Consider the following 21,052-nt stretch of genomic DNA (forward strand, 5'->3'; position numbering starts at 1 on the left):
CAAAGACATAGTTTTTTTTTAAACCAGATAAAACCCCCAAAAAGCAGAAGTCTGAACGTTGACAACAACACAATTTGTATGCAAGTTAGCTATTGCAATTTCCGACAGATTATGAAAGAGCGCATCACATACCATACGAACTGGGTGATGGACATCCCCAGATGAATACATACCATATCTGATAACATATCTCAAATTTACTTAAAGAATAATATGGAATGTTCTGAGACCATGTTGCAGAGCCTTGCTGTTGTGGCCTTTGTGGACCTCATCCGTTTACGCGAAGGAAGAGGCTTGAAGAGGTGATTGGCTGTTTTGTATTTTAGGGACTCTAGTGAGTAGAGTGGACCCTGGTTTATGAACACAAAATGTAATGTTTTTACCATATAGTGTCCAATGGCTCCATTTTATGTCATTCGACATTATTTGTTTGGCCAAGAGGCATTTTTTTGGCACAGGTCAAGACTGGACTGGAGCTGATTTAAATGTGTAAAAGGCAAAACTGGCTCATCATCATTTGGTTAATAATCTAGGACGTTAAGAGGTATGCCAGTCCATCATTGTTTACATTGTGTCTTAGAAGTAACTAATCACCTGTCGGCCTACAGTGTATTGCATTGCAGTGAATGGAGTTGGTGGAGTAGAAAGTGTTGCTGGGAATATACTGTAGACCTCAGTCCCCCATGAAATAACACCATATCACAGGAGGTTGGTGGCACCTTAATTGGGAAGAATGGGCTCGTGGTAATGACTGGAGCCTAGTCAGTGGAATGGTATCAAATACATAAAACACATGGTCTCCGGGTGGTTAATGCCATTCCATTTGCTTCATTGCGGCCATTATTATGATCCGTTCTCCCCTCAGCAGCCTCCACTGCACCATATATCATCTGAGATCCCCAAAGATTGGAAAGCTGCCGCGGTCATCCCCCTCTTCAAAGGGGGAGACACTCTAGACCCAAACTGCTACAGACCTATATCTATCCTACCCTGCCTTTGTAAGGTCTTCGAAAGCCAAGTTAACAAACAGATCACCGACCATTTCGAATCCCACTGTACCTTCTCCGCTTTGCAATCTGGTTTCCGAGCTGGTCAAGGGTGCACCTCAGCCACGCTCAAGGTCCTAAACGATATCATAACCTCCATCGATAAGAGACAATACTGTGCAGCTGTATTCATAGACCTGACCAAGGCTTTTGACTCTGTCAATCACCACATTCTTATCGACACTCAACAGCCTTGGTTTCTCAAATGACTGGCTCGCCTGGTTCACCAACTACTTCTCAGACAGAGTTCTGTGTGTCAAATTGGAGGGCCTGTTGTCCGGACCTCTGGCAGCCTCTATGGAGGTTCCACAGGGTTCAATTCTCGGGCCGACTCTTTTCTCTGTATATATCAATGATGTTGCTCTTGCTGCTGGTGATTCTCTGATCCACCTCAACGCAGACGACACCATTGTGTATACATCTGGCCCTTCTTTGGCCAAGGTGTTAACTAACCTCCAGACGTGCTTCAATATCATACAACTCTCCTTCTGTGGCCTCCAACTGCTCTTAAATGCAAGTAAAACTAAATGCATGCTCTTCAACCGATCGCTGCCCACACCTGCCCACCTGTCCAGCATCACTACTCTGGACGGTTCTGACTTAGAATATGTGGACATCTACAAATACCTAGGTGTCTGGTTAGACTCTAAACTCTCCTTCCAGACTCACATTAAGCATCTCCAATCCAAAATTAAATTTAGAATTGGCTTCCTATTTCGCAACAAAGCATCCTTCACTCATGCTGCCAAACCTACCCTCATAAAACTGACCATCCTACCAATCCTTGACTTCGGCGATGTCATTTACAAAATAGCCTCCAACACTCTACTCAGCAAATTGGATGCAGTCTATCACAGTGCCATCCATTTTGTCACCAAAGCCCCATATACTACCCACCACTGCGACCTGTATGCTCTCGTTGGCTGGCACTTGCTTCATATTCGTCCAGTGGCAAAAATCTGATATCAACTTTGGAGGGGACAATTACATGAAATTTTCTCAAGAGCAATTCCTGAGGGGGACACCAAAAGTAGTGCTGTAACACATAGCCTACATTGTAAATGTATATTGAGGAACCAAAGAAATAAGGTGTTTGCCGTACTCCTAACTACCGGTACCTAAAACTACACAACTAATCACAACAGCAATACCATTGCCTTTAACAAATCGTAGTTCAGTCACCAGTTTAAGTTGAGAGTGGGGGTATCCATGGCATTTTCCAATTATGTTCCTATTTTACAAGTCAAAAAAATTGAGAACCTTTCATAATATTGCCAAACAAAGACTCAACAAACTTACCTGAGACTCCCTGTCTCTGCCAGTCTGTCCCTGCATATCTGTCCCCAACTCTGCTGTCTGTGTGCCATCTGTTGCCTGCTCTGCCTAATGACATCATTGTGAAACATTTCCATTAGAATTTCATTTCTTTCTTATGAACATTTTATCAACTAGTCTTTGAGATATTAGGCTACTAGGGTTCTTACTATGCGTTTTGGTGTATTGAAAAATACTCTGATGTCCGTCTTTTATTTTTCTGCCATTTTTCTACCTGGCTGGCTGGCTACACACACACACAGTGTGTAGGTTATTTACAGTAGGAGATGGGCTTCTATCATCGTCAATCATTCTATTTGGTCTTCGATCTAAAAGGTAGCTAGCAAATGTGAAATGGATTAAAATGACAAGAGTTGACAGCTGTATGAGTTCACCATTTACACAACATATGCTGCAACCTTTTGTAATTTAATAGTTTGTTTCATATTGGCTGGCTTCCAACAATAGCTGAATTTGCAAAGCTAGCGAGCACCAATTCAGTTTCAGTGGTGTTTGCTATAATCTTTGCTACCCGGGTTAAATAAAGGTGAAATAAAATAAATAAAAAAAGTTCACTTGCGACAATTTAGCTTTTGCAACGAGACCATTAAATATATTTAAGACAATGTAGTTCTGTTCAGTTTGGATTTCAGTTTATCGCTAACCTTATCACAGGGACTTTGAAGCACTAACTTACATCATCTGCATGCTGATTCCATCTTTGACGACGCAACATAAATGGAATTGGTACTAGCTAGCTTAATAGTTAATATTTGCGCGCTAGCTCTGCATATTCAGCTAGTGTGTGTGCGCGATTGACTGGATTAACCTCACGTCAGTTACGTGCATTGAGTGCCTTTCAGACAGTAGATACGACCTCTCTGTTACCTAGCAAGCTAAGGAACTGGCAGTGGATCAAACCATTGTGAGGCAAAGGGTGGGGGGGTTGCAATCTTTTGAAACTTAAAAACGCGCTATTAAGTGTCTATAATCAGCACAATTGCTTTCATTGCGTATTATTAATATTATTTAAATTACATAGTTATGTTTCAGTGATATATTGGGGGGGGACAAATCATATTTTTCCCAGGATGGGGGGGTCGTGTCCCCCCCGTCCCCCCCGGGATTTCCGCCCCTGTATTCGTCGGCAAACCCACTGGCTCCAGGTCATCTATAAGTCTTTGCTAGGTAAAGCCCCACCTTATCTCAGCTCACTGGTCACCATAGCAGCACCCACCTGTAGCACGCGCTCCAGCAGGTATATTTCACTGGTCAGCCAATTCCTCCTTTTGGCCGCCTTTCCTTACAGTTCTCTGCTGCCGATGACTGGAACGAATTGCAAAAATCACTGAAGCTGAAGACTCATATCTCCCTCACTAACTTTAAGCACCAGCTGTCAGAGCAGCTCACAGATCACTACACCTGTACATAGCCCATCCAACTACCTCATCCCCATACTGTTATTTTTTTGCTCCTTTGCACCCCAGTATCTCTACTTGCACATTCATCTTCTGCACATCTATCACTCCAGTGTTTAATTGCTAAATTGTAATTATTTCGACACTATGGCCTATTTATTGCCTTACCTCCCTTATCTTACCTCATTTGCACACACTCTATGTAGACATTTTTTCCTATTGTGTTATTGACTGTATGTTTGTTTATTCCATGTGTAACTTTGTTGTTTGTGTCGCAGTGCTTTGCTTTATCTTGGCCAGGTCGCAGTTGTAAATGAGAACTTGTTCTCAACTAGCCTACCTGGTTAAATAAAGGTGAAATAAAAACATATACAGATTCTACAGATCCCAGTGAGTAATGTCAACCCCACTTTTACTTATGCACCTAGAATAAGTTTCTCTCTATAAGCCAATATGTAAGTTATAGGCATATAGTGTATTGCATTGGGACCAATGGAGGGGGTGAAGTAGAAAGTGTTGCTGGCATATAGACCTCAGTCCCCCATGAAATAACAGCATATATAGATTTCTACAGACCCTACTGAGTACTCCCCACCCCACTTTTACATCAGCACAAAGATTTGTTTTTTCCTGTACAATGCTATATTTGTACCAAACAGTGTCCAAGCACCCCATTTTAAGCTGTTTGACCACGGTAGAAGTCCAGCAACACTCCGTATTGTTCAGAGCCCCATGAAATGCCACCATATAGATTCTTCAGACACTACTGAGTACACTTTTACATTGGCACAAATAATAGTTTTTCCTGTACAGACTATATTTGTACCATATAGTGTCCAGTATTGCTGAGTGATTAACCAAAATTGTTTGGTTGGTTCAATTTTTTTAATTCCATTTCGTTCGTTTTTTTTTTCTACAGATAAATCCAATTATTAATATATACACTAGACGACTAAGCGGGAGTGCTGTGTTGAAGCCACTGTGCATCCATCTTGGCACTCCCCACTACTTGTATTTGTATATATTATGGATCCCCATTAGCTGTTGCTATTGTAAAACATACTTGGGAAGCTATAGAAATGCATGTATTATTGTCTATATTCGTTTTTGCTACATTTATTATATTAGACACCTTAATGTATACTTTTAAATTATATTATGTGAGCTAAATAAAAAAAATATATACTACTAATGTTACTGTCCCACTACAAAAAAAATGTATACTTATATGCATGGAATTTTGTCCTTTGTAGAATATTGTAGAATTCCACTCATTCCTATGGAGGACTGCTCCTAATGTGGAGTTCCAATATGGCAGACCGGTGGCTCCAAAGGCGCCCAATACATAGCATCAGCAATACAGGGTTTATATACATCATTAGATCACGACCAAACTGTGTGATTGTAGTAGGGAGTTGTAGTTTCCAACAGGCCAATATTCAACATCGTTTAGTGCAAAAAAAACCGTGTTAATTAACTACAAAGACCATAATCCATTGCGTTTCTACATGCCGGTGGAAGGAGAGGGATGAAGATCAATCGCATCACAAGGTATCTCTGCCTGAAAATACATGATCTAAGTGATTGATAGTTGGTATTCAGCAGTCATAAAAGTATGCTTTGGAGAACTACTAAAATAGTGATTTTGTCAGACAGCAACTCTATAGAGATGAGGACTTGGAATGAAATAATAGTCATCAAATAAAACAAATGTAATATACACAACAACTGAAATATTGCATTAAAGTAAAATAATGTGCCTAAATGATGGTTAGTAAGTGATAAGCATTAATGGCCAGTCACTACCATCATGGGACTTATTAATTGTTTTAGTCTGTGTTCTTACAGCATTCAACCCACATAATGCATAGTGCATTTATTGCCTAAAAAAATCATCAAAATCGAAATAACGTGACAATTTTTTCATAATCAAAACCGAAACCGAACAGACCTAAAAAAAGCACTAATCGCTCAGCACTAGTGTCCAGGCACGCCATTTTAAGCTATTTGACCACAGTAAAAATCCAGCAACACGCCGTATTATTCAGAGCCCTATATAATTACACTATATATAGATTCTACAGACCCTACTGAGTACTCCCCACCCCACTTTTACATCGGGACAAAGAATTGTTTTGGTACCACTAACATATGGAAACAACGCGTTGACTTCATTCCATTGGTTCCAATGTAGTCATTACAATGAGCCCGTCTTCCTATAGCTCCTCCCACCACCCTCCACTGATATACAGTGATTTGCATTGGGGGCATTTAATTAACCTTGGGACCTGTTTTAAAACCCACATTTAATGCAAATTTGAACGAATATGAATTTATGAACAAATATGAATCATTGTTAATGTTTAGACAATTATTTTTCATACGAATAAATACAGGTAAATGACACCTTCCTACTATTACGTGGAGGACTTTTATTTAGAAAATGTCAGATATTCCGTAACCCGGAAGTACTTCTGGTGTTACTGACGAGAAGCTGATAGGAGTTTCCCTTCATTTTTTTCATGTTCCATACATTTGTAATGGACACAACATGCCAAGGTCTCTCAAATCTTTCTCTAAACCACCCTCTTGCTCCAGTTGAATCTGCCAATTGTGGCAGCTCTTCTTCGCAAGATGACGAAGACGGCTTTGGGGATCTGCGATCTCTGCCAGTAGATGTCTGCGAGAGACGACCCACATGTTTACGATGTTGGTAAGTTCAGTGGGAGCACCGCCATAAAATATAGAAGTTACCAGTATCTTTGCCACCGCCATTGATTGATAGTATGTGAATGAAAGCTTTATCAGTCAAATATTTAGGATTAGCTAGTTACTCTAATGGACCATCACATATCCAGTTACAATTCTGTAGATACTGCTGGGGTGTATTGATTACACGAATGCATGCCAAACGCAACCGTTTGGATGAATGATTAGACCCGTGGTACACTGGGAGTCTTGGAGGCAACCCGCCTAAGAGAGACAAACTAGCTACAGGAGGATATTCTTTCTCTCCATGAACTATTCAAAAGCTTCTAACGAGACGACATGTGGAAGGATTCCCTCGCAAGGCTAGGGGTAGACTACTTCTCAAATAGTACAGGGCTTCATTCATTATGTCCAGGGTTGGGTAGGTTACTTTCTAAATGTAATCCGTTACAGTTGCAAGTTATTTGTCCAAAGTTGTAATCAGTAACGTAACTTTTAGATTACCCCAAACTCAGTAACGTAATCTGATTAATTTCTGTTACTTTTAGATTACCTTCCCCTTAAGAGGAATTAGAAGAAGACAAAAATGTATGTTATCAATTGAACGACATCTATTGCAGGATAAATCAATGTCAAAGTTTACATAGCTGGCCCTATATGGATGTAAAATTGTACTTTATGGGTTGGTTATGTAGGCTTCTTCTAACCCATTGCTTTCTACTACATATAATAATACGATTAAATTATATCTTTACATTAAAAACCAAAGTCTATCAGAATTCCAGTCATTCCAATAAATGTTATACCCCTTGATCTTCAAGAATAAGGACTTGTAAATATGGAAATATAGACTACCCAAATTGTTTTACCTGAGCATGACACCAAAACTAAGGACTTATTAGCCAGCCCTACTCTGTTGTTTAGGGTTTTTCTTGGTTTTTTTCAATGAGTAGATGTGTCCAAACTTTGGACTGGTACTGTAGGTATAATATTTATGAATCTCAAAATGGATTTAGCAACTACAGATTGCCCCTTTAAGTCTATCAAAAGTGTGCAAGTTTGAGCATGTGTCCATTAGGCCTATGGATTTATTTTATCAGCATAAATTAGATTGATCAATTAAAGCCCCACTTTTATTCCATAGGCTTGGATCTGCATTTTGCAGCTGTTGCAAGAGCGTATTTTTCATTGGCTGTCCACTGGCTTCAAAAACAATGATTGATAGACAGTTTAAACTTATTGAATTCAACCATTATTGGGTTCAAATACACATTTAGGTTTGTGAACAGCCATCCACAACAACCACAATCCGTAAGGCGCAAATAGCTAAATGAAAGAGCAGCAGTGTGATTCACATCAATGCGCTATGTAGATATCAATAATAAGTGATATCCGTATCGCCAAAGACTACACCGCTACTGTCATCCTTACCTCCAAACGTTTATTCAAGTTGGATTATCTTTGGATGCTGACAGCAGTCGCACCATTATAAGACATCGCTTGGACTGTAGCCTACAAAAGCCTATTAATGCTCTTTTCCCGCGATCCATCAAACACATTTGGTGTGTCATCATAGTGGTCTGACTTGTGGTCAGACTCGCTCAGGTGGAACAAACTTAAACTTGCGCCTTTTTTCAATGCTGATTTGAATGTCATTTAGAAAACAGATTTTTTTTTGCGCAAACATCCTTTCTGAATTTAAAACTAATCCTCCAAGTAATCATCTAGTTTTTCAAAAGTATCGGTAATCTGATTACAGTATTTTTTTTCTGGTAACGGATTACAGTTACCATTTTTTGTAATCCCTTACATGTAACAGATTACATGTAATCCGTTACTCCCCAACCCTGATTATGTATTGCAACGGATACCATTTACCAGACTCAACAGGAAGCTAACGGGAATGACCTACCTGAACTTGTCCAGTACAAAACTCTAGTTTTTGTTGCAAACCGTTTTCCGTTTGGACGAAACATTTTGCAACAGAATCAGCATAATGAATACCACCCCAGTATTGAATCATTTTCTCCTTTTCTTTATCTACACACTGATTTGTGGACAGGTGAAAGCAAATTCTCAGTAGTCATCCACCATAATTATACCTTTCACCTCTCCCTGGCAGTCACATATAAAGATATGCAATGAGGAAGGTAGTTATTTAAGACTGTTTGGGACACATCTTCACCCTCTCCTCTTCTCTCCAAACAGCCGTCCCCAGAAGGTGTGTCTCTGCCCGTTCCTGCCAGTCCACCCCCTGGAGGTCTCCACGTGTCTGTACATCGTACAGCATCCTGCAGAGGTGGGGTGTGTGTGGGGGGGGTCGTTCCATATGATTTAAATCACTTTCTGACTGCGCCCCTTTTGATTTGAATGACACCACCCTGTATTCAAGAGTATGCTGTGTCTCAACTGATGGCACAACACAAACTAGAGGCCGACCGATTTAATCGGAATGGCCGATTTTATTTAGGGCCGATTTCAAGTTTTCATAACAATCGGACATCGGTATTTTTGGACACCGATTTGGCCGAATATTTTTTTTTACACCTTTATTTAACTAGGCACGTCAGTTAAGAACACATTCTTATTTTCAATGACGGCCTAGGAACGGTGGCTTAACTGCCTTGTTCAGGGGCAGAACGACAGATTTTTACCTTGTCAGCTCGGGGATTCAATCTTGCAACCTTACGGTTAACTAGTCCAACGCTCTAACCACCTGCCTTACATTGCACTCCATGAGGAGCCTGCCTGTTACGCGAATGCAGTAAGAAGCCAAGGTAAATTGCTAGCTAGCATTAAACTTATCTTATAAAAAAACAATCAATCAATCATAATCACTAGTTAACTACACATGGTTGATGATATTACTAGGTTATCTAGTGTGTCCTGCGTTGCATATAATCGATGCGGTGCGCATTCGCGAAAAAAGACTGTCGTTGCTCCAACGTGTACCTAACCATAAACATCAATGCCTTTCTTAAAATCAGTACACAAGTATATATTTTTAAAACTGCATATTTAGTTAATATTGCCTGCTAACATGAATTTCTTTTAACTAGGAAAATTGTGTCACTTCTCTTACAACAGAGTCAGGCTATATGCAGCAGTTTGGGCCGCCTGGCTCGTTGCGAACTGTGTGAAGACTATTTCTTCCTAATAAAGACAGCCAACTTCACCAAACGGGGATGATTTAACAAAAGCCCATTTGCTTAAAAAGGACAATCGTTGCACGACTGTACCTAACCATAAACATCAATGCCTTTCTTAAAATCAATACACAGAAGTATATATTTTTAAACCTGCATATTTAGCTAAAAGAAATCCAGGTTAGCAGGCAATATTAACCAGGTGAAATTGTGTCACTTCTCTTGCGTTCATTGCACGCAAAGTCAGGGTATATGCAACAGTTTGGGCCGCTTGGCTCGTTGCGAACTAATTTGCCAGAATTTTACGTAATTATGACATAACATTGAAGGTTGTGCAATGTAACAGGAATATTTAGACTTATGGATGCCACCCGTTAGATAAAATACGGAACGGTTCTGTATTTCACTGAAAGAATAAACGTTTTGTTTTCGAGATGATAGTTTCCGGATTCTACCATATTAATGACCTAAGACTCGTATTTCTGTGTGTTATTATGTTATAATTAAGTCTATGATTTGATAGAGCAGTCTGACTGAGCGATGGTAGGCACCATCAGGCTCGTAAGCATTCATTCAAACAGCACTTTCGTGCGTTTTGCCAGCAGCTCTTCGCAATGCTTCAAGCATTGCGCTGTTTATGACTTCAAGCCTATCAACTCCCGAGATTAGGCTGGTGTAACCGATGTGAAATAGCTAGCTAGTTAGCGCGGTGCGCGCTAATATTGTTTCAATCGTCACTCGCTCTGAGACTTGGAGTAGTTGTTTCCCTTGCTCTACATGGGTAACGCAGCTTCGAGGGTGGCTGTTGTCGATGTGTTCCTGGTTCGAGTCCAGGTAGGAGCGAGGAGAGGGACGGAAGCTATACTTTTACACTGGCAATACTAAAGTGCCTATAAGAACATCCAATAGTCAAAGGTATATGAAATACAAATCGTATAGAGAGAAATAGTCCTATAATTCCTATAATAACTACAACCTAAAACTTCTTACCTGGGAATATTGAAGACTCATGTTAAAAGGAACCACCAGCTTTCATATGTTCTCATGTTCTGAGCAAGGAACTTAAACGTTAGCTTTCTTACATGGCTCATATTGCACTTTTACGTTCTTCTCCAACACTTTGTTTTTCCATTATTTAAACCAAATTGAACATGTTTCATTATTTGAGGCTAAATTGATTTTATTGATGCATTATATTAAGTTAAAATAAGTGTTCATTCAGTATTGTTGTAATTGTCATTATTACAAATACATTTGAAAAATCGGCCAATTAATCGGCATCGTTTTCTTTTTTTGGGCCGTCCAATAATCGGTATCGGTGTTGAAAAACCATAATCGGTCGACCTCTAACACAAACACAACATAAACACCTCAGATGATGTAAAATGGGGTCTGAGCTACAACATACACAACCGTTCAAAAGTTTGGGGTCACTTAGAAATGACCTTGTTTTTGAAAGAAAAGCCAACAAAAATTGTCCATTAAAATAACATAAAAACATAAAAAACGGCTGATTTCATTCTTGTCTATTCTTGTTCTGAGAAATGAAGGCTATTCCATCCAAGAAACTGAAGATCGCTTTCAACGCTGTGTACTACTCTCTTCACAGAACAGCGCAAACTGGCCCTAACCAGAATAGAAAGAGGAGTGGGAGGCCCCGGTGCACAACTGAACAAGGGGACAAGTACATTAGTGTCTAGTTTGAGAAACAGACACCTCAGAAGTCCTCAGCTGGCAGCTTCATTAAATAACATCCGCAAAACACCAGTCTCGACGTCAACCGTGAAGAGGCGACTCCGGGATGCTGGCCTTCTAGGCAGAGTAGCAAAGAAAAAGCCATATCTCAGACTGGCCAATGAAAAGATTAAGATGGGCAAAAGAACACAGACACTGGACAGAGGAACTCTGCCTAGAAGGCCAGCATCCCGGAGTCGGCTCTTCGCTGACTTACATGTGGTTGTGGGACCGGTTCGACGTACTGCCAAATTCTCTAAAATGTTAGAGGCGGCTTATGGTAGATAAATAAATATTTAATTCTCTGGCAACATCTCTGGTGGACATTCTTGCAGTCAGCATGCCAATTGCATGCTCCCTCAACTTGAGACATTTGTGGCATTGTGTTGTGACAAAACTGCACAATTTAAGAGTGGCCATTTGATGTTCCCAGCACAAGGTGCACGTGAGTAATGATCATACTGTTTAATCAGCTTCTTGATATGCCACACCTGTCAGGTCGATGGATTGTTTTAGCAAAGGTGAAATGCTCACTAACAGGGATGTAAACAAATTTGTGCACACAATTTGAGAGAAATAATATTTTTGTGAGTATGGAACATTTCTGAGATCTTTTATTACATTTAAGTCATTTAGCAGACGCTCTTATCCAGAGCGACTTACAGATTGGTGCATTCACCTTATAATATCCAGTGGAACAACCACTTTACAATAGTGCATCTAAATCTTTTAGGGGGGGGGGGTTAGGAGGATTACTTTATCCTATCCCAGGTATTCCTCAAAGAGGTGGGGTTTCAGGTGTCTCCGGAAGGTGGTGATTGACTCCGCTGTCCTGGCGTCGTGAGGGAGCTTGTTCCACCATTGGGGTGCCAGAGCAGCGAACAGTTTTGACTGGGCTGAGCGGGAACTGTGCTTCCTCAGAGGTAGGGAGGCGAGCAGGCCAGAGGTGGATGAACGCAGTGCCCTTGTTTGGGTGTAGGGCCTGACCAGAGCCTGAAGGTACGGAGGTGCCGTTCCCCTCACAGCTCCGTAGGCAAGCATCATGGTCTTGTAGCGGATGCGAGCTTCAACTGGAAGCCAGTGGAGAGAGCGGAGGAGCGGGGTGACGTGAGAGAACTTGGGAAGGTTGAACACCAGACGGGCTGCGGCGTTCTGGTTGAGTTGTAGGGGTTTAATGGCACAGGCAGGGAGCCCAGCCAACAGCGAGTTGCAGTAATCCAGACGGGAGATGACAAGTGCCTGGATTAGGACCTGCGCCGCTTCCTGTGTGAGGCAGGGTCGTACTCTGCGAATGTTGTAGAGCATGAACCTACAGGATCGGGTCACCGCCTTGATGTTAGTGGAGAACGCCAGGGTGTTGTCCAGGGTCACGCCGAGGCTCTTAGCACTCTGGGAGGAGGACACAAGGGAGTTGTCAACCGTGATGGCGAGATCATGGAACGGGCATTCCTTCCCCGGGAGGAAGAGCAGCTCCGTCTTGCCGAGGTTCAGCTTGAGGTGGTGATCCGTCATCCACACTGATATGTCTGCCAGACATGCAGAGATGCGATTCGCCACCTGGTTGTCAGAAGGGGGAAAGGAGAAGATTAATTGTGTGTCGTCTGCATAGCAATGATATGAGAGACCATGTGAGGATATGACAGAGCCAAGTGACTTGGTGTATAGCGAGAATAGGAGAGGGCCTAGAACAGAGCCCTGGGGGACAGCAGTGGTGAGAGCACGTGGTGCGGAGACAGATTCTCGCCACGCCACCTGGTAGGAGCGACCTGTCAGGTAGGACGCAATCCAAGCGTGGGCCGCGCAGGAGATGCCTAGCTCGGAGAGGGTGGAGAGGAGGATCTGATGGTTCACAGTATCAAAGGCAGCAGATAGGTCTAGAAGGATGAGAGCAGAGGAGAGAGAGTTAGCTTTAGCAGTGCGGAGAGCCTCCGTGACACAGAGAAGAGTAGTCTCAGTTGAATGCCCAGTCTTGAAACCTGACTGATTAGGATCAAGAAGGTCATTCTGAGAGAGATAGCAAGAGAGCTGGCCAAGGACGGCACGTTCAAGAGTTTTGGAGAGAAAAGAAAGAAGGGATACTGGTCTGTAGTTGTTGACATCGGAGGGATCGAGTGTAGGTTTTTTCAGAAGGGGTGCAACTCTCGCTCTCTTGAAGACGGAAGGGACGTAGCCAGCGGTCAAGGATGAGTTGATGAGCGAGGTGAGGTAGGGGAGAAGGTCTCCGGAAATGGTCTGGAGAAGAGAGGAGGGGATAGGGTCAAGTGGGCAGGTTGTTGGGCGGCCGGCCGTCACAAGACGCGAGATTTCATCTGGAGAGAGAGGGGAGAAAGAGGTCAAAGCACAGGGTAGGGCAGTGTGAGCAGGACCAGCGGTGTCGTTTGACTTAGCAAACGAGGATCGGATGTCGTCAACCTTCTTTTCAAAATGGTTGACGAAGTCATCCGCAGAGAGGGAGGGTGGGGGGGGGAGGGGGAGGAGGATTCAGGAGGGAGGAGAAGGTAGTAAAGAGCTTCCTAGGGTTAGAGGCAGATGCTTGGAATTTAGAGTGGTAGAAAGTGGCTTTAGCAGCAGAGACAGAAGAGGAAAATGTAGAGAGGAGGGAGTGAAAGGATGCCAGGTCCGCAGGGAGGCGAGTTTTCCTCCATTTCCGCTCGGCTGCCCGGAGCCCTGTTCTGTGAGCTCGCAGTGAGTCGTTGAGCCACGGAGCAGGAGGGGAGGACCGAGCCGGCCTGGAGGATAGGGGACAGAGGAAATCAAAGGATGCAGAGAGGGAGGAGAGGAGGGTTGAGGAGGCAGAATCAGGAGATGGGTTGGAGAAGGTTTGAGCAGAGGGAAGAGATGATAGGATGGAAGAGGAGAGAGTAGCGGGAGAGAGAGAGCGAAGGTTGAGACGGCGCAATACCATCCGAGTAGGGGCAGAGTGAGAAGTGTTGGATGAGAGCGAGAGGGAAAAGGATACAAGGTAGTGGTCGGAGACTTGGAGGGGAGTTGAAACATAGGACCAACACTTTATATGTTGCGTTTATATTTTTGTTCAGTATATATCAAACTCAACCATTTTTCTAATCGGTGATGAAGACATGGCTGTCTCATGGTAGGTGGAGTAGACAAAATGGGTCAACGTTGAGCCCCTCAATGTTTTGGCATTCAGGTCCAAAAAGTCACTTTCTGACCACTTGTACCATGGGCAAACATGTATGGAAGGTTTCGTTCAAATCACAAGGGGTCCGTTAATAAAGTGATTAAAATCCTATGGAACGACTCAATCACAACCCTGAGTTTAGCCCTTGAGTAAGGCCCCAAACTGCTTCAGGGTTACTGTTCTGCAGCTGACCCTATGCTCCTCTGATCCAGTGTGTGTGGTTGGGTAGTGTCAGTAAAAATAACAATGGAAATTATTTTCTCTGTGTTTTCAGGAGAGTCGAGCGCTTCGTACCGTTCCTCTCCTTGCTGCGTGTTTGCCCCCAGGAAAATGCAAGGTCTTGGTGGGAAGGAGATTCAATGAAGAGAGGTAAACATTTATCTTTATGTTGGTCCGATACTGAACATTACATGTACATCATTCTCTCTAAACATGTTGCCTCTCTCTCTGCCTTACAGGAACCCAGAGCTGGCTGCAGTGTGTCGAGACAGCAGAACCCTGATACTGTACCCAGGACCAGATGCTCAGAACCTGGAGGAGCTAGTCCAGAAACAAGACTGGGACCAGGAAGACCAGGACAGGATGGGAGAGCAATTTGTGAGGGCAGTGGGACCCAATGTCATCATCATCGATGGCACCTGGAGCCAGGCAAAAGATATGTTCCTCAGAAACACCCTGCTCCACCAGCCCAAACAGGTGGAACAGCTATACTCCAACAGGGCACAATATAGTGCCTTGCAAAAGTATTCATCCCCCTTGGAGCTCTTTTCCTATTTTGTTGCATTACAACCTGTAATTGAAATTGATTTTTATTTGGATTTCATGTAATGGACATACACAAAATAGTCAAAATTGGTGAAGTGAAATGAAAAAAAATGACTTGTTTAAAAAATGTAAAAACAGAAAAGTGGTGCGTGCATATGTATTCTTCCCCTTTGCTATGAAGCCCCCAAATAAGATCTGGTGCAATCAATTATCTACAGCAGTCACATAATTAGTTAAATGTACACCTGTGTGCAATCTAAGTGTCACATGATCTCAGTGTATATATACACCTGTTCTGAAAGGCTCCAGAGTCTGCAACACCACTAAGCAAGGGGCACCACCAAGCAAGCGGCACCATGAAGACAAAGGAGCTCTCCAAACAGATCAGGGACAAAGTTGTGGAGAAGTACAGATCAGGGTTGGGTTATAAAAAAAATATATCTGAAACTTTGAACATCCCACGGAGCACCATTAAATGCATTATTAAAAAATGGAAAGCATATGGCACCACAACAAACCTGCCAAGAGAGGGCCGCATACCAAAATTCACGGACCAGGCAAGGAGGGCATTAATCAGAGGCAACAAAGAGACCAAAGATAACACTGAAGGAGCTGCAAAGCTCCACAGCGGAGATTGGAGTATCTGTCCATAGGACCACTTTAAGCCGTACACTCCACAGAGCTGGGCTTTACGGAAGTGGCCAGAAAAAAGCCATTGCTTAAAGAAAAAAATAGGTAAACGCGTTTGGTGTATGCCAAAAGGCATGTGGGAGACTCCCCAAATATATGGAAGAAGGTACTCTGGTCAGATGAGTCTAAAATTGAGATTTTTGGCCATCAAGGAAATGCTATGTCTGGCGCAAACCCAACACCTCTCATCACCCCGAGAACAAAATCCCCACAGTGAAGCATGGTGGTGGCAGCATCATGCTGTGGGGATGTTTTTCATCGGCAGGGACTGGGAAACTGGTCAGAATAAAATGAATGATGGCGCTAAATACAGGGAAATTCTTGAGGAAAACCTGTTTCAGTCTCCCAGAGATTTGAGACTGGGACGGAGGTTCACCTTCCAGCAGGACAATGACCCTAAGCATATTGCTAAAGCAACACTCGAGTGGTTTAAGGGGAAACCTTTAAATGTCTTGGAATGGCCTAGTCAAAGCCCAGACCTCAATCCAATTGAGAATCTGTGGTATGACTTAAAGATTGCTGTACACCAGGGGAACCCATCTAGCTTGAAGGAGCTGGAGCAGTTTTGCTTTGAAGAATGGGCAAAAATCCCAGTGACTAGATGTGCCAAGGTTATAGAAACACCCCAAGATACTCGCAGCTATAATAAAGGGGTGAATACTTTCGCAAGCCACTGTAGATTGAGTATAATGGAACCAGGTTTCTTTACACCAGGGGTGTACTTGATTAAGTACAATAGAGCCAATGCAATAGTCCCAAAAGTGCAAACTACAAGCCAAATCAAGGGCTTTCAAGTATACGGTCTGGTTATTTTTATTGTTGAAATGGAGTCTGCTGCGTTGTGTATTTCAGGTACAGCTGAGCAGGAGTGAGCAGACTAGCCTGTATGTGATCCGTTCTCAGCCATCTAACATCTGCCTGTCCACCCTAGAGTGTGCTGCTGTCACCCTGTCCATCCTAGAGAGGAACGAAGCAATACAGGAGGTGGGTAGCATATAGACCTATACTGTACGTGACATGACAATCATATATATATATATACATACAGACAATCATACTTGTTCTACAAATCTAATTTTATTGGTCAGATATGCATAGTTAGCAGATGTTATTGCGAGTGTAGCGAAATGCTTTTGCTTCTAGTTCCGACAGTGCAGCAATATCTAACATGTAATCTAACAATTCCACAACTACCTAATACACACATCTATGTTTTTCACAATTCCTGAAATTTAATCCTAGTAAAAATTCCTTGTTTTAGGTTAGTTAGGATTACCACTTTATTTTTAGAATGTGAAATGTCAGAATAATAGTAGAAAGAATGATTTATTTCAGCTTTTATTTCTTTCATCACATTGGGTTAGAAGTTTACATACACTCAAATAGTATTTGGTAGCATTGCCTTTAAATTGTTTAACTTGGGTCAAACGTTTCGGGTAGCCTTCCACAAGCTTCCCACAATAAGCTTGGTGAATTTTGGCCCATTCCTCCTGACAGAGCTGGTGTAACTGAGTCAGGTTGGTAGGCCTCCTTGCTCACACGCTTTTTCAGTACTGCCCCCAAATTTTCTATGGGTTTGAGGTCAGGGCTTTGTGATGGCCACTCCAATACCTTGATGTTGTTGTCCTTAAGCCATTTTGCCACAACTTTGGAAGTATGCATGGGGTCATTGTCTATTTGGAAGACCCATTTGCGACCAAGCTTTAACTTCGTGACTGATGTCTTGAGATGTTGCTTCAATATATCCACGTAATTTTCCTTTCTCATGATGCCATCTATTTTGTGAAGTGCACCAGTCCCTCCTGCAGCAAAGCATCCCCACAACATGATGCTGCCACCCCCGTGCTCCACGGTTGGGATGGTGCTCTTGGCTTGCAAGCTTCCCCCTTTTTCCTCCAAACATAACGATGGTCATTATGGTCAAACAGTTCTATTTTTGTTTCATCAGACCAGAGGACATTTCTCCAGAAAGTATAATCTTATAACCCCATGTGCAGTTGCAAGCCATAGTCTGGCTTTTTTTATGGTGGTTTTGGAGCAGTGGCTTCTTCCTTGCTGAGCTGCCTTTCAGCTTATGTCGATATAGGACTCATTTTACTGTGGATATAGATACATTTGTACCAGTTTCCTCCAGCATCTTCACAACATCCTTTGCTGTTGTTCTGGGATTGATTTTCACTTTTCGCACCAAAGTACGTTCATCTCTAGGAGACAGAATGCGTCTCCTTCCTGAGCGGTATGACGGCTGCGTGGTCCCATGGTGTTTATACTTGCGTACTATTGTTTGTACAGATGAACGTGGTACTTTCAGGCGTTTGGAAATTGCTCCCAAGGATGAACCAGACTTGTGGAGGTCTACAATTTTTTTTTCGGACGTCTTGGCTGATTTCTTTTGATTTTCCCATGATGTCAAGCAAAGAGGCACTGAGTTTGAAGGAAATCCATCCACAGGTACACCTCCAATTGACTCAAATGATGTCAATAAGTCTATTAGAAGCTTCTAAAGCCATGACATCATTTTCTGGAATTTTCCAAGCTGTTTAAAGGCGCAGTCAACTTAGTGTATGTAAACTTCTGACCCAATGGATTTGTGATACAGTGAAATAATCTGTCTGTAAGCAGTTGTTGAAAAAATTACTTGTGTCATGCACTAAGTAGATGTCCTAACTGACTTGCCTGAACTATTGTTTGTTAAGAAGTTTGTGGTGTGGTTGAAAAACGAGTTTTAATGACTCCAACCTAAGTGTATGTAAACTTCCGACTTCAACTGTGCGTCTTGCGTCTGAGCCGTTGAATTGCGACTCCACTTTGTGTCTATACTGACATTTCGCTTGTTTAATTGCCCTGTGGAGGGAATAACTACACTGTTTGTATTCTGCCATATTCCCAGTCACCTTTCCATGGTTAAATGCGGTGGTTCGCACTTTCAGTTTTGCAGGAATGCCACCATCTATCCACGGTTTCTGCTTAGGGTAGGTTTTAAGTCACTGTAGGTACAACATCTCCAATACACTTCCTTATAAACTCACTCACCGAATCAGCGTATACGTCAATATTATTCTCTGAGGCTACCCGGGAACATGTTCCAGTCCTCGTGATCAAAACAATCTTGAAGCATGGATTCTGATTGGTCAGACCAGCATTGAATAGTCCTTGGCATGGGTACATCCTGTTTGAGTTTCTGCCGATCGGAAGGGAGGAGAAAAATGGAGACGTGGTTGGATTTGCCAAAAGGAGGGCGGGGGAGGGCCATTTATGCATCGCTGAAGTTAGAGTAGCAGTGATCCAGTGTTTTATCAGCGCGAGTGCTACAGTCAATATGCTGATAGAATTTAGGTAGCCTTGTTCTCAAATGTGCTTTGTTAAAATCCCCAGCTACAATAAATGCAGCCTCAAGATATATGGTTTCCAGTTTGCATAATAGACAACATCCATTTCTATCTGTACTTTCTATAACGTCTCACGACTTCTACCCACCTTACCTTACCCTCTTGAGCAGTGTTGGGGGTAATGTATTATAAAGCAACGTGTTACAGTAATAATATAATTTTTATAGTAACCAGTAATGTAATGGAGTTACTGCTCCAATTTGAGTAATAATATTATAGTTTCTGATCAAATAAATAGGTTGTTACTTTTGTCATCATTCCCTTCCTATTAGTTATTGATCCAAGTAAATATTTGTGATTATTATTTGCTCTCTAATGGTGCTATATATATATAAATTAAACCCATCCCAGATTCAAATTTGTTTTTGTCCTCAGTCTCACTAAGTTCCTGTTTATGCACCCACTACTACTAACTGCTTTAATGAGAGAGATGGAAAAATGACAGAAGCGTCTAAAACATTGACTTTCTCAACGTGGAAGTACTCCGCAAAGGCAACACAAAACTCGTATCGAAAGACCCCCCCTGAGACCTGACCGCTGCTGAAGATGTCTGTAGGCCTACCTCATTCAAACAACCATTGCTTGATTTTAATCGTTCAGCAGGACAGGGTTTAAAATTAGGGAGAGCTGAACAAGCTTTTCGCTGGGTATGTAGTAGACGAATGCTGCCCTTATCCATGGTAGAATCTGTCATTATTAAGGTACTTGTTTTGGTGTATAGGCCTACGTAACGTTGTTTACATTTAGTGAGGACGTGTAACATTTTGGGGTGTAACGTAAAAAAATAAGTAGTGTAACAAATTGCTTTTCCCAAAGAGTAATAAGTGAAGTAATTAGTTATTTTTGAAAGAAGTAACGCGTAATGAATAATATATTACTTTTTGTGAGTAACAACCCAAACATTGCTCCTGAGCATAAGGCCGCTACAGACCCACACCATGATGGCGGATGGCCCTTTGCCGCAATCTGCCTGTACGTGACTGTACATTTCCTCTTCCTGTCCCTTCCAGGTTCTGTTGAAGCCTCTGCAGGCTCTGTGCTCTTTCCAGCTGCAGCATGGGGCCCTGGTCCACCACAGCAAGGAACACCTGATACGACACGGCATTTACGACAAACAGATGCCCACAAACAAACGCAAGATCAAGAGAATGGAGAATCTTATTACTAACCAGCATATCTGCCCTAGATGAGGGACTACTAGGTTGTTTATGAAATAAAAGAACACTCTGGCCTATCCTCATATAGTACACTACTTTTGACCTGAGTGCAATTTGGATTAATCAACATTTCTTCCACCTTACCCAGATGTGTACAGAGCACTGAAATTCAGACCCCTGGGTCAGTGTGGCTACCCCCTATATTTCCAATCCAATGTGTGGTTATTTGAAATTTGTCTTATTTGTTTTTATACATGTGTTGAAATAAATAAGTAAAGTGTCTGCTGTCTAATTTCATTATGTAGGACTTGATGGCATGGTGCATAGTAGTGGGAAAAAGTACCCCGTTGTCATACTTGAGTACAGTAAAGATACCTTAGTAGAAAACGACTAATGTGAAATACTACTAGAGTAAAAGTCTGAAATGATTTAGTTTTACATGTAATTGCAAAAATATACTTAAGCATCAAAAGTTTAAATATTTTTTACATTCCTTATGTTAAGCAAATCAGACCGCACGATTCTCTTGTGTTTATTTTATT

The 21,052-nt window shown here is 42.2% G+C and overlaps 1 protein-coding gene across 1 annotated transcript; it reads left to right on the forward strand.

Annotated features, from left to right (window-relative positions):
• The first annotated feature begins 6,224 nt into the window (after positions 1-6,224).
• Positions 6,225-20,792, forward strand: dtwd2 (DTW motif tRNA-uridine aminocarboxypropyltransferase 2). The gene is made up of 6 exons (XM_014138089.3): positions 6,225-6,491; positions 8,696-8,786; positions 14,784-14,878; positions 14,968-15,205; positions 16,817-16,948; positions 20,364-20,792. The coding sequence occupies exons 1-6, from the start codon at positions 6,301-6,303 to the stop codon at positions 20,541-20,543; spliced, it is 927 nt and encodes a 308-aa protein (XP_013993564.1). The 5' UTR covers positions 6,225-6,300; the 3' UTR covers positions 20,544-20,792.
• The last annotated feature ends 260 nt before the right edge of the window (positions 20,793-21,052 follow it).

Source organism: Salmo salar, chromosome 01, assembly GCF_965601325.2.
Source record: "Salmo salar chromosome 01, fSalSal1, whole genome shotgun sequence".
In the NCBI taxonomy this organism is placed as follows: Eukaryota; Metazoa; Chordata; class Actinopteri; order Salmoniformes; family Salmonidae; genus Salmo; species Salmo salar.